The sequence below is a fragment of the Bos javanicus genome, chromosome X (genome assembly GCF_032452875.1).
Source record: "Bos javanicus breed banteng chromosome X, ARS-OSU_banteng_1.0, whole genome shotgun sequence".
Taxonomy (NCBI): domain Eukaryota; kingdom Metazoa; phylum Chordata; class Mammalia; order Artiodactyla; family Bovidae; genus Bos; species Bos javanicus.
In genome coordinates this window covers 69,795,181-69,811,982 of record NC_083897.1, presented here as the reverse complement: position 1 = coordinate 69,811,982, position 16,802 = coordinate 69,795,181, and the positions used below count along the sequence as shown (strand labels likewise).

The 16,802-nt window shown below is 33.7% G+C and overlaps 1 protein-coding gene across 3 annotated transcripts in view; it reads left to right on the top strand.

Moving 5' to 3' along the window:
• The window catches only part of LOC133243097 (uncharacterized), a 440,860-nt gene that overhangs the window by 102,948 nt on the left and 321,110 nt on the right, over window positions 1-16,802 (top strand). For 2 of the 3 annotated variants that reach the window (XM_061409569.1, XM_061409568.1), the window contains exons 7-8: window positions 2,753-2,952; window positions 7,529-7,616. In XM_061409569.1, coding sequence (XP_061265553.1) covers window positions 2,753-2,952; window positions 7,529-7,616 — 288 coding nt within the window. Of the gene's footprint in view, window positions 1-2,052; window positions 2,092-2,752; window positions 2,953-7,528; window positions 7,617-16,802 lie in introns of all 3 variants that reach the window. The other variant, XM_061409570.1, reaches the window with a different exon arrangement.

Sequence of the window (16,802 nt, the reverse complement as noted above, 5' to 3'; positions counted from 1 at the left end):
TATCTGAGGTTATTGATATTTCTCCCGGCAATCTTGATTCCAGCTTGTGCTTCTTCCAGCCCAGCGTTTCTCATGATATACTCTGCATATAAGTTAAACAAGCAAGGTGACAATATACAGACTTGACATACTCCTTTTCCTGTTTCGAACCAGTCTGTTGTTCCATGTGCAGTTCCAACTGTTGTTTCCTGACCTGCATACAGATTTCTCAAGAGGCAGGTCAGGTAGTCCAGTATTCCCATCTCTTTCAGAATTTTCCATAGTTTATTGTGATCCACACAGTCAAAGGCTTTGGCATAGTCAATAAAGCAGAAATAGATATTTTTCTAGAACTCTCTTGCTTTTTTGATGATCCAGCAGATGTTGGCAATTTGATCTCTGGTTCCTCTGCCTTTTCTAAAACCAGCTTGAACATCTGGAAGTTCATCGTTCACATATTGCTGAAGCCTGGCTTGGAGAATTTTGAGCATTACTTTACTAGTGTGTGAGATGAGTGAAATTGTGTGGTACTTTGAGCAATCTTTGGCATTGCCTTTCTTTGGGATTGGAATGAAAACTGACCTTTTCCAGTCCTGTGGCTTATTGGAAAAAAAAGTTTGCTCTCTGCGAAATGAATTTAAAACCCAAAAAGGAAAGAAAACACATGTCTGATAGATTTTCACATTTTAAAAAGAAACAAGAAACAAATCAATACATTTAAGTGATTGATCTTAAACCAAACATAGAGTCTTTCCATTTCACCACACTGACAAATGGCATGCATCAAAATTTTCCCATCTTTTCTTGTCCCTCTGGGACCAAATATATTTAATAATGTAGTAGAAAGGGAGCACTGAGCATCAGCAGCCTTCTGTTTCCAGGATGAGGTCTACTAATAGTTAGCTGTATTATTTTGGGAGACCGTTTATGGGAGTTGGAAAATTAAAATATTCTTAAGAATACAAATTCAGGAAATAAATCCCATTAATTCTTAAAGGCTTACATTTTTATTTTTATCTTTTTAATTTACTTATCTTAATTAGAGGCTAATTACTTTACAATATTGTAGTGGTTTTGCCATACATTGTCATGAATCATTCATGGGTGTACATGTGTTCACCATCCTGAACCCATTAATTCTTTAAAATTACAGGAAGATGTGTTTCAGCTGAGCAAAGATAAATAATCCAAGAACAGACATGTTGTGGTATAAAAGAACGGACAATGAGCTATGAAACTAGTACAGTTTTTCAAAATAATATTCATTAATATGATTATAGACTTTGAAAAACTTCCTGGAAGTAAAACTGTCGTAAAAGTATATACCTGAATAATATCAATATTTAAAATATTAATGATAATAGTTTATATTCAAAATTCAAATTATATCAATGAAAGCAGAAGAAGGTTGGGAAGCAGAAATTAAAGTAAAAGCATGCTTAGGTTTATATCTTAAATGTTGGCATTGATACTTTCATTCTGACAACCATAAATAAGAAAAGTAGAAGCCATAATTTTCTATTACTTTTTTCTTTGTATGCTGAGACACTTTGAAAAAACTAAAAAAATGCCAAATACACATAGTATTTTGCCAATCAACAAATGCAAAGCAAGCTTATTTGAAAAAGGTGAATACTACCGAAAGCAAACTCTTTATCAGAAATCTGTACGATGATCTATGTTTATGTTGTTTCATATTTAAAGTGAAACATTAAGGTTGAACATCTGAATATATTACATGATAGACTTTACATTAGAATTAAGTAATTATTGATTAACTATGCACTTGGTTTTATGGTTTTATAGAAATCATATTAATATGATATTTTCATGTGATATCTTATTGAAATCAGGACAGAAATAGTTATATATTTCTCTCTTTCATAATTAAACAAAATTTTCCTATACCTCAAAATTTCAAAGACTAAAAGGGAAGAGATCCTTTTTATTAAATGTCTTCACTACTTAGTAAATCATGGATTATTTCCTGACCATTTAATGAGGAAGCTAGAGTAACTTCTTTTAAAGAAGAGGCTACATGGGGCCATTATTGCAACTCTGTTGTTATTTCAGATAGCCATTTGATGAAACTCTGGACAAAGTCTTATAAAAGTGAGTATATGTATACACATTCAGTCAGAGAAAATAGGTAGATAAGACAAGTGTCTAATTACTTGAAGTGCTGTATTTACTACTGAATAATCTTAGAGCTCATGTGTGTTTAAATTACCAGCTCTCACATATTTTACAGGGCTCCAAGATAAATTAAATGTAAGGATTCCCTTTCCTGTCTCTTAGATCTATACCCAGTCCTCTCCAGAATACAAAGTAGTATAAGTTTTCCCCTTAGTGGATTATACTCTAAAAAGAAAATGAGGTAAGCTTACTAATAAGGCAGTACCAGAATTAATATATCCTAATTATGGGCAAGTAGTTTTTGTCACATTCTAAAATAACATGGCCTGGCATGCTGCAATTCATGGGGTTGCAAAGAGTTGGAGACGACTGAGCAACTGAACTGAACTGACTGAAAATAACATGACTCAGTATTTCTGTGGATGAATCTTATTCTTTTCATGCCCTTTAGATAACAATTGCCATGAATTATATAAGCATTACCAGAAACAATATTTAAATAATGAAAAGTGTCTGATTTTGCACCTCTTACATTACTTTGACTAAATGGTGTTGCTATTGAATCTATTCCACATTTATAGTGTGTTAGATAAGTGCTGTCTCATTTCTTACCCCCAAACTCCCACTTTAATTTCAGAATGACAAAGAGATGCCTACCAGATTCAGAAGACGAAGTGAACATCTTGAGCATGCTGTTGACCGTGTTCTTGTCATGATATCAGAAAGAAGAAGGGCACGTTCTCTACATGGCACTTACGAACAACCACCTGATAACATTCTTACTGCTGCTGTTGAAGTGATTAATATGGTCAAGATGATACTAAACATTCTTGAAAGGTAATTCCTAATATGTAATCTAAAGCTTTCAGATAGTTGCATTTTCCCCTCTTTCTATCTCTTCAAAAATTTTAACTAGGAATTGAATTTTATTTCCACAGTATGTTTCAAAGACATTAAAAGATTTTTATTTATGCTCTAATATTTCCATAGGGTAAAGAACACATTTATATAATTCCCAGTAAGTAAACAATATTTGATCATCTCACTTTAAACAGAAAAAAAATCACTTTACCAAAAAAGTATTTGTTTTACAAAGGATTAATTTTGGTCTTTCTTTATAGATCAAATTACTGCTTCGTTAGAAAGAGTACTTGTTCCTCTGAAGTCTTTCAGGGATGCATAACAGTTACAAAAAAGTTTTAAATTATCACATCTGGACAAAATAGTTTTTTCATATATATGTGTGTGTGTGTGTGTGCATGTGTTTGTGCATAATATATATATATATATATGTATGTATGTGAGTGTGCATGTGTGTGTGTGTATATATATATATACACATATATATATATATACACATATACATATATATGTATAGGCTTCCCCTGTGGTTCAGTGGTAAAGAATTTGCCTGCCAGTACAGGAGACACAGGTTTGCTCCTGGTTCAGGAAGATGCCCTGGAGGAGGAAATGGCAACTCACTCCAGTATTCTTACCTGGGAAATCCCATGGAGAGAGGAGCCTGGTGGGCTATAGTCCATGTGGTTGCAAAAGAGTCAATCACTACCTAGCAACTAAAAAACAGCAAATATTTAAGTATATATATATATGTGTGTGTATATATATATATATATATAAATTATAGTAAAAATATTTATAAACCAGTCAGTTCTGGTTGTAAAACTCTGTATTACTAAGAGAGAGTTATGAAAGTCAAAGGCTAATGATTTTTATTCTTGTTTTGATAATAATCTGTAGGTAGTATATTAATATTTCCATTTTCTAATTATTTTTAATCAAAGACTTTAGTCAACTCTATATTCTACACACAAATGAAACATTATATATATATATATATTTATGTATTTATTTATTTATTTTAATCTAGGCCATTTACTTCTTCTATTGGAAAGTGTTACATCCCAAAGATGGAGAAGTTAGATAGTAAGAGAGGGAAGTATGTTTTTATGATCAACAGAGAAGTAAAAGAGGGAGAAGTCATGATACTTTTTTCTTTCCTCTTTGTTATTTGCTCTTTTATTATCATTTCTTTTCATTGCAATTCATAGTTGATTGACAACCCCATTTTGTTCATATAAAGAGGGGAGGAAATGATTGACACACTTGTTCAAAAAATTCCAAATTGAATATTAGAAAAAAATTAGGACTTTCATCAGTTCCTCAGTTTCCTCTCTTTTGAGCTCCTTACAAACATCTATCTTATAACAAGCTAAGACAAAGGACATAATGGAATCCTGAATAAATTCAACTTAAGGAAAATAGGGAAAAGGATAATTGGCAGATGGCAAAGATAACTATAGGACTAGGTAGTGGCAACATAAAGACCCCCATAGTGGATATAATCTGCTTCATTGGTGATTGATAACTCACAGTATTAAATTTTCATTTGATTGAAGTAGTCTCATTACAAAATTCACATCATGGTATTAGTATTAAGAAGCACTCTTTGGTATAATATTACTACATCACCAATTTGAGAGCTTTTTTCACTTTCATCACTGGAACCAGGGAAGATTAAATGGGAGTTATATTACTCCTACAGTATTTTATATTGAGTAGTCCTAAAGACAATCAGTCAGATTACTCTTTCAATAAATTCTGTAATTATACCAATGACTTCATATAACAGCTTTTGAATATGGCAAATTTATGGGTCATCTCAGCATCTTCTTTTCCAACTGCTTCAAGGTTTTAAACTTCAATTTACAACATGACAGATGTTCATAGTCCTTGCTTGAGGACTAAATAAAAGTTTTTCATATTGAATGATAATTTTACTAAGCTGAGGACTTATTGAACGTTCCATATATTATCTTTGAATACATAAAATATTATGAATGGAACACATTAAAAAAACAATAATGTGCTTTGCACTGGTCATGGTTGCTACAAAACAACTTAATACTTTTAAATTTCTTAACTTTAATTGCTTTTGATTTTCCAGACTTCCTAGGGAAGTCCAGATGTCTTGAAAATTGTGTCAAGGACTCATCAGAGAGTTACATGGATATTAAGAATTGTTGGGGCTCAGCCTAATTGCTTTCCTTATGCAGTAAATTAAGTCCCCCTTACCAAATATCTGTGCTAGCTGGAGGAATTGGAGTGTCAATTGGAGGAATTGTTCATTCTTTACTTTCTGAAATTGGGTAATTGTGTCAGTGGGAAAAAATTATTTCTATAGCTTATCCTAAAATTAGCCTAAACTCTGTGTTTCTAAAAGAACACAGAGGAATGATTATGTTAAAATGTAAATGTTGCTTCATTAGTTTTAATATATTTTTCTTAATTTGTGGTTCAAGCTGTTAATTTACTTGATGTAATAAAATATGATTTCAGGCCTAAAATTTATTTCAGCTTTATTAGAAACAAATAAGTCTGATGAGTCACCTTGGTGGTAGAGATAATAAGTACTTTTGAGAATTGAAGTATATGTGCCACTAGTGGTAAAGAACACACCTTCCAATGCAGGAGACGCCAGAGACATGGATTCAATCCCTGGGTTGGGAAAATCCCCTGGAGGAGAAAATGGCAACCCACTCCAGTATTCTTGCCTGGAGAATCCCATGTGCAGAGGAGCTTGACAGGCTACAGTCCGTAGATAGGGTCACTAAGAGTTGGACATGACTGAAGCAACTTAGCACTTGCACAGCAGGAGATGAATCAAGATGTCATCTTAAAAAAAAAAAGGGGGGTGGGTGGGAAATGTGCTTATATGACCCTCCCATGAACAATTACCATTTGTTATATTTTCCTGAAAGTATTAGCCTTTTTTGTGAGTTACTAGAATTTTTCATTTGAGCAAACACCAGGAAATAGAGGAGGACAGAGGAGCCTGGCGTGCAGTAGTCTATGGAGACACAAAGAGTCAGACATGACTTAGCTACTGAACAACAAAGAACTATTTGACTGAACTACAGTGTAACAAAGGTTGATTTTGCCAGCATTATAAGCTTAGATGTAGATGAGATAGCTAAGTTTAAGTTCTACTTTATTACTAATAGAATAAAGATTTTAAGATTTATTATAGAAATAATGAGTATTAAAAATTCTTATGTTACTAAATGTAAATTTCAGTCATTTTACAAGGGCTTCTGTATTTTATATTGGCATTAGTCATTAAAATTTTAAGTGAATTATTTTTTGAGGTAAATATAATTTGTGACAAAATTTATTGAGGAGCATAATGTAGTAATGCAAGACTACTTATCAAAGTGTAACTACCCAAGATTCTACATGTAAGGAAACATAATTTGAGCATGTTTCATGTTGAGAATTGAGGGATAGGGTAGGGTGAGATGGTAGGAGAGTGACTCAGTATTTTCTTGCCTATTTGCTCATTTTTTTGATCCAGAAATAATTAAGAAGGAAAAAAACTGCCTAAGAAATTTTGCTCACATGTTTCATACCCTGGACATAGTTAAAGGAGATTATCCTATGGATCTGGCAGCTATATTTGCCACATACGTTTATATACTTTTTATAAGAAGAAATTTGAATCATTGCCCATGTTCTTATGTGTTTTAGAAATAGATCTCCAGAAAATAGCACATTCATATAAAATCTGGGGACTGCAATCTCCTAGGAATTTGGAGAAGGGGTTATAAATTACTTTTTCTTGCTAATTTTTAAAAATAAAATTTTGTTTCCCTTGTGAAGGCAAATATGGTTTCAGCATTGTAATGCTTGTTAATTTATTTTACAAATGTCATTCTGAAAATTGTTCTCCATTTTTAGATTGTAATAGTGATCATTGTCCAACAAAAGTATGTAGGTTTTATCACCTCATTCGAATTAGTACTTGTGATTACAGATTCCCCAAACCACAGAAGGCTAAGAGCTATACCTGACAAAAGTAATAAAGCCAAAACTTTTCAGTTGGTTATAGTGTCCTAAGTAAAATACATCTTTTTTCAATTGTGGCAAATAAAATGAGTTACCAACAGCCAATCTATTTTTCAAGTGGTAGATAATCTACTTGTGGATTACATAGTTAATTAATATTTGATACTTTTCATTTTTCCTTTTCCATATAACCATCTGTATAGTAAACTAGCCAAAGAAAATATAAAACTGAAACCTTACATACTCTACCTTCTACCTATAGTAACTTGAAAATAGGAATAACTGCTGTAAATTGTGCACTTATCATCCTATCACTTTATTGAGGCCATAGATATATCACATTGATCATCTTCCATATAAGCCTTCTGTTATTTTTTGATGTAACTTTGTGATGTTTTGAATTTAGCTGACACTTGACACTTGACACTCTTTCAAAATAATGTAAAGCTGTACATATTGTGGATTATAATTTTCACTTTCCTATGGTATAAAGTTGTTGCATTAAGTGAAACTGAGATTGATAGAATGTGTTGTCATCTTTCCCTGGCAGCCCTCCATTTGATTGCATGTCAGAATTTTCCAGTCTGAAAAACCACCTCATTAAACATATTACATTACTGAAACATTTCTCTGAACAGGTAAGATATATTGTGTTGTTGTATTGTCCTCCATACAATTTCCATATGTGTTTGTTCATCAGATCTTGTAATTTTATCTTCAGTAGTGCTGTAACCTATCTTTTCTTCAACATTTCCAGTGCCAACACTGAAATTCAGATCCATATTTATTTATATAGATGTAGACTATTTGTATAGCTACTAATGGATTGGTAAACTCAAATCTCTTTTCTATTCAACTAGAATTTACCACTGTTGCTGTGTTATTCCAAAATAAGTATTAAACTAATCAGAAACCTTCAAACACTCACCATCATTCAGGGAACATAGTCTAAACTTGTTACATTACTATTCACAACCCTTCTTAGTTCATACTCATCTGTTATCTTATCCTTCTCTTTTATGTGATCCCTGTACTAATTTATCTTGAAATATTTCATGTATGATTCTATCTTTATTCTTTTTATCATAATATTTTCTCCACTTCTAATTTACTACCATGACTTCTTTCCTTATCAAAACAACACTTCTTTTAAGCTGTAGCTAGTTCATTCATTTATTATTTAATACTTCCATTCATCCATTCATCAATCATCAAGATGACCCTATTCCTTTATAGTTAATATTTTCTAGAATTTAACATTGTAAACTTGATTTAATTCCATAATCATTTGAGGGTTGGCTATATGCAGAAACAGTTCCTGGTGGCTCAGACAACAAAGAATCTTCCTGCAATGCAGGAGGAGACCCATGTTCGATCCCTGGGTTGGGAAGATCCCCTGGAGAAGGGGATAACTTCCCAGTATAAAGATGCTCCAGTATTCTTTCCTGGAGAATTCCATGGACAGAGGAGCCTGATAGGCTACAGTCCACAGTCCATGGGGTTGCAAAAGAGTTGAACACAACTGAGCAACTAACACTTTTTCTTTTCTTATGTACAGATATATGTGCTAGGTTACATGGGGGAGGCATGAATGAATGAGAATTCTTTGCCTCAAATTTTAGTGGAATATTGAGATATTTAAATAAGTAATGTTTATTTTTACACATATGTTGTATCTGAATTTGAGTTTAATTCTCTTGAGGTAAAGCATTATCCTACATTTTTTATATTGATTTTCCAACATAATCATTTTTACATAGTGAGTTTCTAATAAATATTTCATGATGATTAAACATACCAAGGAATCCTGTAGCAGTATTCATTAACACAGGTATTGGGTCATTGTTAATTGTAATTCCTCTATAAGAAATAAGTTCTAAAACTGGTTATATGTGGGAATATTTAATAATAATAACTAATACTTATATAGCAATTATTATTTGTCAGGTACTGTTCTAAGCATTGGATATAATAACTTTAAAAATCTTCATTTAAAGCCTGTTGACTTGCTGAAATTTCTTCAGTTCAAGGTGAGTATAATGAGAAGATAAAGAAAAATGCAGCTCACGAAGGTCCATCTATTTTGTGCATTAATTTGCAGATGGGTTTTTAGGTGCAAGGGACCTCTTCTCAGATCAGTCTCTGGCATTTCTTGTTTTACTACAGCAGAAAGTAGTAGGAAAGTATATATTATGAAAAGCCACAAAGTTAGACTGTTGCTTTCCGAAAAGTTGTTTCCGATTCCTTTTTATTTATGCCAACCAACCCGCTGAGAAAAATTAGAAAATATGGACAAAATAAACTCTTCTGTTTGAGGGCATCAAAGAGGTTAAGGCAAAGTGGACGCATATATACAAGGCTACCGAAAATCAAAGGATAGAAAAAGATATGCCATAAAAACATATATTAAAAACTCTGGACTAGTCCCTAGTTCCTTGTTATACTAATTATACATATCAATCAGTTCAGTCACTCATTTGTGTTTAACTCTTTGCGACCCCAAGGACCCCAGCATGCCAAGCTTTCCTATCCATCACTAACTCTTGGAGCTTACTCAATCATGTCTATCGAGTTGGCAAGCCATCCAACCATCTCACCTTCTGTCATCACCTTCTCCTTCTGCTTTCACTCTTTCCCAGCATCAGGGTCTTTTCATATGAGTCAGTTCTTCACATCAGGTGGCCAAACTATTGGAGTTACAGCTTCAGCATCAGTCTTTCCAATGAATATTCAGGACTTATTTCCTTTAGGATTAACTGGTTTGATTTCCTTGCAGTCCAAGGGACTCTCAAGAGTTTTCTTCAACATCACAGTTCAAAAGCATCAATTCTTCAGCACCCTGCTTTCTTTATAGTCCAATTCTCACATCCATACATGACTACTGGAAAAACTAGTTTTGACTAGACAGATATTTGTCAGCAAAGTAATGTCTCTGATTTTTAATATGCTGTCTAGGTCAGTCATAGCTTTTCTTCCAAGGAGCAAGTGTCTTTTAATTTCATGGCCACAGTCACCATCTGCAGTGATTTTGGAGCCCCCAAAAATAAAGTCTCTCACTGTTTCCCCATCTATTTGCCATGAAGTGATGGGACTAGAGGCTATGATCTTAGTTTTTTGAATGTTGGGTTTTAAGTCAGCTTTTTCACTTTCCTCTTTCACTTTCATTAAGAGGCTCTTTTGTTCCTCTTTGCTTTCTGCCATAAGGTTGGTGTCATCTGCGTATCTGAGGTTATTGATATTTCTCCCTGCAGTCTTGATTCCAACTTGTGCTTCATCCATTCCACCATTTCTCATGATGTACTCTGCATATAAGTTAAATAGGCAGGGTGACAACATACAGCCTTGACATACTCCTTTCCCAATTTGTAACCAGTCTGTTGTTCCATGTCCTAACTGTTGCTTTTTGACCTGCATACAGATTTCTCATGAGGCAGGTAAGGTGGTATGGTATTACCATCTCTTCAAGAATTTTCCACAGTTTGTTGTGATCTACACAGTCAAAGGCATTGGCATAATCAATAAAGAAGTAGATGTTTTTCTGGAACTCTCTTGCTTTTTCTATGATCTAACAGATATTGGCAATTTGATCTCTGATTTCTCTGCCTTTTCTAAGGAAAGATGTTCCTTAGACGTTTCAGCTTGAACATCTGGAATTTCATGGTTCATGTGCTGTTGAACCCTGGCTTGGAGTATTTTATGCATTTCTTTGCTAGCATGTAAGATGAATGTAATTTTGCAGTAGTTTGAACATTCTTTGGCACTGCCTTTCTTTAGGATTGGAATGAAAACTGACCTTTTTCAGTCCTTGTGGCCACTGCTGTGTTTTCCAAATTTGCTGGCATATTGAGTGCAGCACTTTCACAGCATCATCTTTGAGGACTTTAAATAGCTCATCTAGAATTCCAGCACCTCCACTAACGTTTTTTGTAGTGATGCTGCCTAAGGCCCACTTGATTTTACATTCCAGGATGTCTGGCTCTAGGTGAATGATCACACCATTGTGGTTATGTGGGTCATGAAGATCTTTTTTGTATAGTTCTGTGTATTCTTGCCACCTCTTCTTAATATCTTCTGCTTCTGTTAGGTTATGTGTAATTAGTATACATATGTATTAGTATATGTATGTACATGCATATTATATATACATATATATTACATACAATTATATATACATATATATATATTTGTACATCCATGTATTTGAACTAAATTCTAGAGCAAGAGTCATTGTAAACTAATATTTTATTGCATAATTAAAATTTGCAAAGAGAGCAGAACTTAAGCATTCTCATAAAAAATGTAACTGTATGAAATTATAGATAAGTTAAATTACTTGATCATGGTAATGCTTTCTAGTGTATACATATATCAAATCATTATGTGTGTGCTTTAAATATCCTGGTGGCTCAGCTGGTCAAGACTCTGCCTGCAATGTGGGAGACTGGGGTTCAATCTTTGAATTGGGAAGATACCCTGGAGAAGGGAAGGGTTACCCACTGCAATATTCTGGCCTGGAGAATTCTATGGACTGTACAGTCCATGGGGTTGCAAGGAGTAGGACACAACTGAGTGGTGTTCCCATTCACTTTTAAATATATTACATTTTATTTATCAATTAGACCTCAACAAAGCTAGGGAAAAAGAAGGCAAGAAGAAAACACATTGAGAATTTTAAGATTTTGAATGGAATGATAATGAAGACACGACATAGCGAACTTGTGACATGCAGTTTATGTTGTATTTAAGAAAGAGTCATACCTTTTGATGTATTTAATAAAAAGGGAAAAGAGCTGAAAGTCTATAATTTAAGTATTCATCTCATGAAGCGATTACAAGAAAGCCATTAAAAAAAGAAAATCAAATTAAATTCAAAATCAATATAGACAGAACAAAACATATTGAAAGTAAATACAGAAGTTAATGAAATAGAAAACAAGCAGTAATATTTACATATATAAAATCATCATATTGTACATTTAAATAGATAAGATTTTTATGTGTCAATTACATCTCAATAAAGTTGGGAAAAAATTGCAAAAAAAAAAAAAAAAAAAGAAAGCAGTAAGCTAAAACTCTCAAAATTTATTAGTTGAAAGTGGAGGTGATGAATTATGAAATTTTTTAAAGCCTGACATACAAAATATTAGTAATGAAAAGGAGATAGTACTAGAAATCCTACCTATGTAAAGTAATACATAATACTTTTATATCATTTATGTTGAAAATTTGACAATGTACACAGAGTAGAAAAATTCCTAGAAAAAATAATGGAAATTGACATAAAAAGAAACAGCAATTGTCACATACAATAAAATCTTACCAATTAATTGTCATCCCTGCACCAGCAACATTATTATCACCCCAATCTTGTTAAGATGGCAGACCTGAGTCTCACACTAACCTACTGAATCACTGTCTGAATTTTAAATATATATATATATATGTATATATATGAAGGTTTAATAAACATTGTATTAAATAAATTGAATCCATAGTTATAAACCTTTCCAGAAAAATACTCTTGTCTAGATAACTTCATATGTTAATTCCTCAAAACATTTAAGAGTGAAATAGCACTAACCCTATTCAAACTATGCCAGATAACAAAACAGAGTAAGAACACTTTCCAACTAACATTCTGAGGCCATTGAAATCTTATTACCAAATTTTATAAGGAAATCACAAGAAAGAAAATGTCTGTTACATAAAATAAGAAATAGCAATCTCAAAAAATAGCAAATTGAGTCCAGTGATACATAAAGATTATAATATATCACAGACACATTAGCATTATTCCAGGAATGCAAGGTCAGTTGAACATTTGAAGACCAATCAATGGAATTAACCAGAGCAGAAGAATAGTGGTGACATAGTATAAAGACACCTGAAAAGATACAGAGAAAGCACTGAGTAAAATTCATTATCTATTCAAGATAAAAAGTCTTAGTAAACTTAGAATAAATGGCAATTTCCTATGTTATAAAATTTATCTACAAATACAAATAAAAATACCTGTAAATACAAATACAGAGACATCAGTTTGCTGAAAAAGGTCCGTATGGTCAAAGCTGGTATAGTCAAAGTTACGATTTTTCCAGTAGTCATGTACAAATGTGAGAGTTGTACCATAAAGAAGACTGAGAGCTGAAGAATTGAGCTTTTGAATTATGGTGCTAGACAAGACTCTTGAGAATCTCTTGGACTGCAGGTAGATCAAACCAGTCAATCCTAAAGAAAATCAACCCTGAATACTCATTAGAAGGACTCATGCTGAAGTGCCAATACTTTGGCCACCTGATGTGAAGGGCCAACTCATTGTAAAAGACCCTGATGCTGGGAAAGATTGAGGGCAGGAGAAGGGGGTGACAGAGGATGAGATGGTTGGATAGCATCACCGATTCAATGGAAACTGAGCAAACTCTGGGAGATAGTGGAGGACAAGAAGCCTGGCATGCTGTAGCCCATGGGGTCACAAAGAATTGGCCATGACTTACTGAATGAACAACAACAATCTACAAATAAAGTAAGGCAGATATAATTCTTAATGATAAAATATTGTAAACCTTCTTCTGTGAAATCAGTGATGGTACAAATATGTCCAGTATTAGCAATTTTATTCTACAACGTATTCAAGGGCCAAGAGTATGCAATAGGACTGGAAAAGAAATGTTTAAGTGTGGGAAAGGAAGAAATGAATCTGTCATTGTTCTTACATGACAGAATTGTGTACTTGGAAAATTCAAATTATTCTGAAGGTTAGATATTAGAAATCATCAGTGAATTCAGCAATATTGCTGAAAGGCAAAATACTATTAATATAATCAGTTTTACTTCTATATACTAACTTCAAATATTTAGAGATGAAATAAAAATGACAATATGCATTTTCAATGGCATGGAAAACATCAAATACCTAGGAAGAATATACAGAATACATGAAAGATCTCCTATTGAAAAGTATAAAATTATTATGAGAGAAATTAGAGAAGGCCTTAATGAATAAAGAAATGTCTCACATTTGTAGATTGGAAGATTTAGTATGTTAAAGACGTTGGTTCTCTTCAGAATGATTTATATATTAAATTAAAATCAAAATACAAATAGGATTTTTCTGTACAGATTGACAAGGTGATTCTAAAATTTGTATAAAATTCAAGAAACCAGTAAAACCTAAGTTAATTTTGAAGAAGTTGGTAGACTTATACTACTGCATATCAAGGCTTGTTATATATCTCCATTAAGACAGTTCCATATTTGCAAAAGACAGGTACACAGACCAATGAAGCTTAAGAGGATTTAGAAACACCTGACACTTACGTGGATATTTAATTTATTATTACATGCACTTAGGAGATGTGGGGTGATAATTGTCTCTTGATTTCTAACTCAGTTCAGTTAAGTCACTCAGTTGTGTCTGACTCTTTGTGACCCCATGAATCTCAGCACTCCAGGCCTCCCTGTCCATCTCCAACTCGCGGAGTTTACCCAAAGTCATGTCCACCGAGTTGATGATGCCATCCAGCCATCTCATCTTCTGTCATCCCTTCTCCTGCCCCCAATTCCTCCCAGCATCAGAGTCTTTTCCAATGAGTCAACTCTTCACATGAGGTGGCCAAAGTATTGGAGTTTCAGCTTCAGCACCAGTCCTTCCAGTGAACACCCAGGACTGATCTCCTTTAGAATAGACTGGTTGGATCTCCTTGCAGTCCAAGGGACTCTCAAGAGTCTTCTCCAACACTACAGTTCAAAAGCATCAATTCTTCGGTGCTCAGCTTTCTTCACAGTCTAACTCTCACATCCATACATGACCACTGGAAAAACCATACCCTTGACTAGACGGACCTTTGTTTGCAAAGTAATGTCTCTGCTTTTGAATATGCTATCTAGGTTGGTCATAACTTTCCTTCCAAGGAGTAAGTGTCTTTTAATTTCATTGCTGCAATGACCATCTGCACTGATAAAAATTTCTAACTCACACCATAGTAAAAAATCAGCATTAGGGTTTGCATTAGTAACCCTATTCGGACTGTAAATCTAAACATCAATAGTAACATTTTATGGTAGTTCAACAACTCAAACAATATACAAAAAGTACTAAGCATAAAAGAAAATATTACTAAATTGGACTTCTGTCCTATTGATAAAAAGAACTTTTGCCCAAAAAAGATACAGAGAGAGTAAAAACACTGGCTAAAAAAATGTGAGATGGTATTTATAATAGATGTAACAAAGAAATATTTAAAATTTGAATTTACAAAGAATTCTTACAAAGCAATAAGAAAAGATAACTTAATGAGAAAGTGGGAAAAGCCTTGAATGGACACTTGAGAAAAGGAAATACAGAAATAGCAAAGAAGAAAAAAAAAATGTGAAAAGGGTTTCAGTCTTAATCAGGGAAAATGCAAATCAAAACCATGCAGATGATACCACAACACTCCCAAGAAAGACTAGTGTTACAAGACGTATAATACTAAGTGCTATGGAGAATGTGGAGCAAAAAGTTCTCATATACTGTTTGGGTGGTATAATCGATCACACCTAGAGCCAAACATCCTACAGTCCAAAGTCAAGTGGGCATTAGGAAACATCACTACAAACAAAGCTAGTGGAGGTGATGGAATTCCAGTTGAGCTATTTCAAATCCTGAAAGATAATGATGACAAAGTACTTTACTCAATATGCCAGCAAATTTGGAAAACTCAGCAACAGCTGTAGGACTGAAAAAGGTCAGTTTTCATTCCAATCCCAGAGAAAGGCAATGCCAAAAAATGTTCAAACTACCACATGATTGTGCTCATTTCACATGCTAGCAAAGTAATGCTCAAAATTTTCCAAGTGAGGCTTCACTAGTATATGAACTGAGAATTTCCAGAAATTCAAGCTGGATTTAGAAAAGGCAGAAGAAGCAGATATCAAACTGCAAACATCCACTGGATCATAGAAAAAGCAAGAAAATTTGAGAAAAGCATCTACTTCTGTTTCATTGACTACACTAAAGCCTTTGCCAGTGTGGATCACAACAAACTGTGGAAAATTCTTAAAGAGACGGGAATACCAGACCACCTTACCTGATTCCTGAGAAAACTGTATGCAGGTCAAGAAGCAACACTTAGAACCAGACAGGGAACAACGGACTGGTTCCAAATTGGGAAAGGAGTATGTCAAGGCTGTACATTGTCACCCTGCTTATTTAACTTCTATGCAGAGTACATCATGTGAAATACCAGAAAGGATGAAACACAAGCTTGAATCAAGATTGCTGGGAGAAATATCAATAACCTCAGATATGCAGATGACACCTAACTTATGGCTAAAAGTGAAGAGGAACTAAAGAGCCTCTTGATTAAAGTGAAAGAGGAAAGTGAAAGGTGGCTTAAAACTCAACATTCTTAAAACTAAGATCATGGCATCTTGTCCCAACACTTCATGGCAAATAGATGGGTAAACAGTGGAAGCACACTTTATTTTCGTGGCCTCCAAAATCACTACAGATGGTTTCTGCTGCCATGAAATTAAAAGAAGCTTGCTCCTTTAAAGAAAAGCTATGACAAACATAGAGAGGATATTATAAAGCAGAGACATTACTTTATTGACAAAGATCTGTCTACTCAAAGCTATGTTTTTTCCAGTAGTCAGTAGTATGGATGTTAGAGTTGGACCATAAAGGTAGTTGAGCATTGAATAACTCAAGCATTTGAACTGTGGTGTTGGAGAAGATATTTAAGAGTCCCATGGACTGCAAGGAGATCAAACCAGTTAGTCCTGAATATTCATTGGAAGGCCTGATGCTGAAGTTCCAATAATTTGGCCACATGATACAAAGA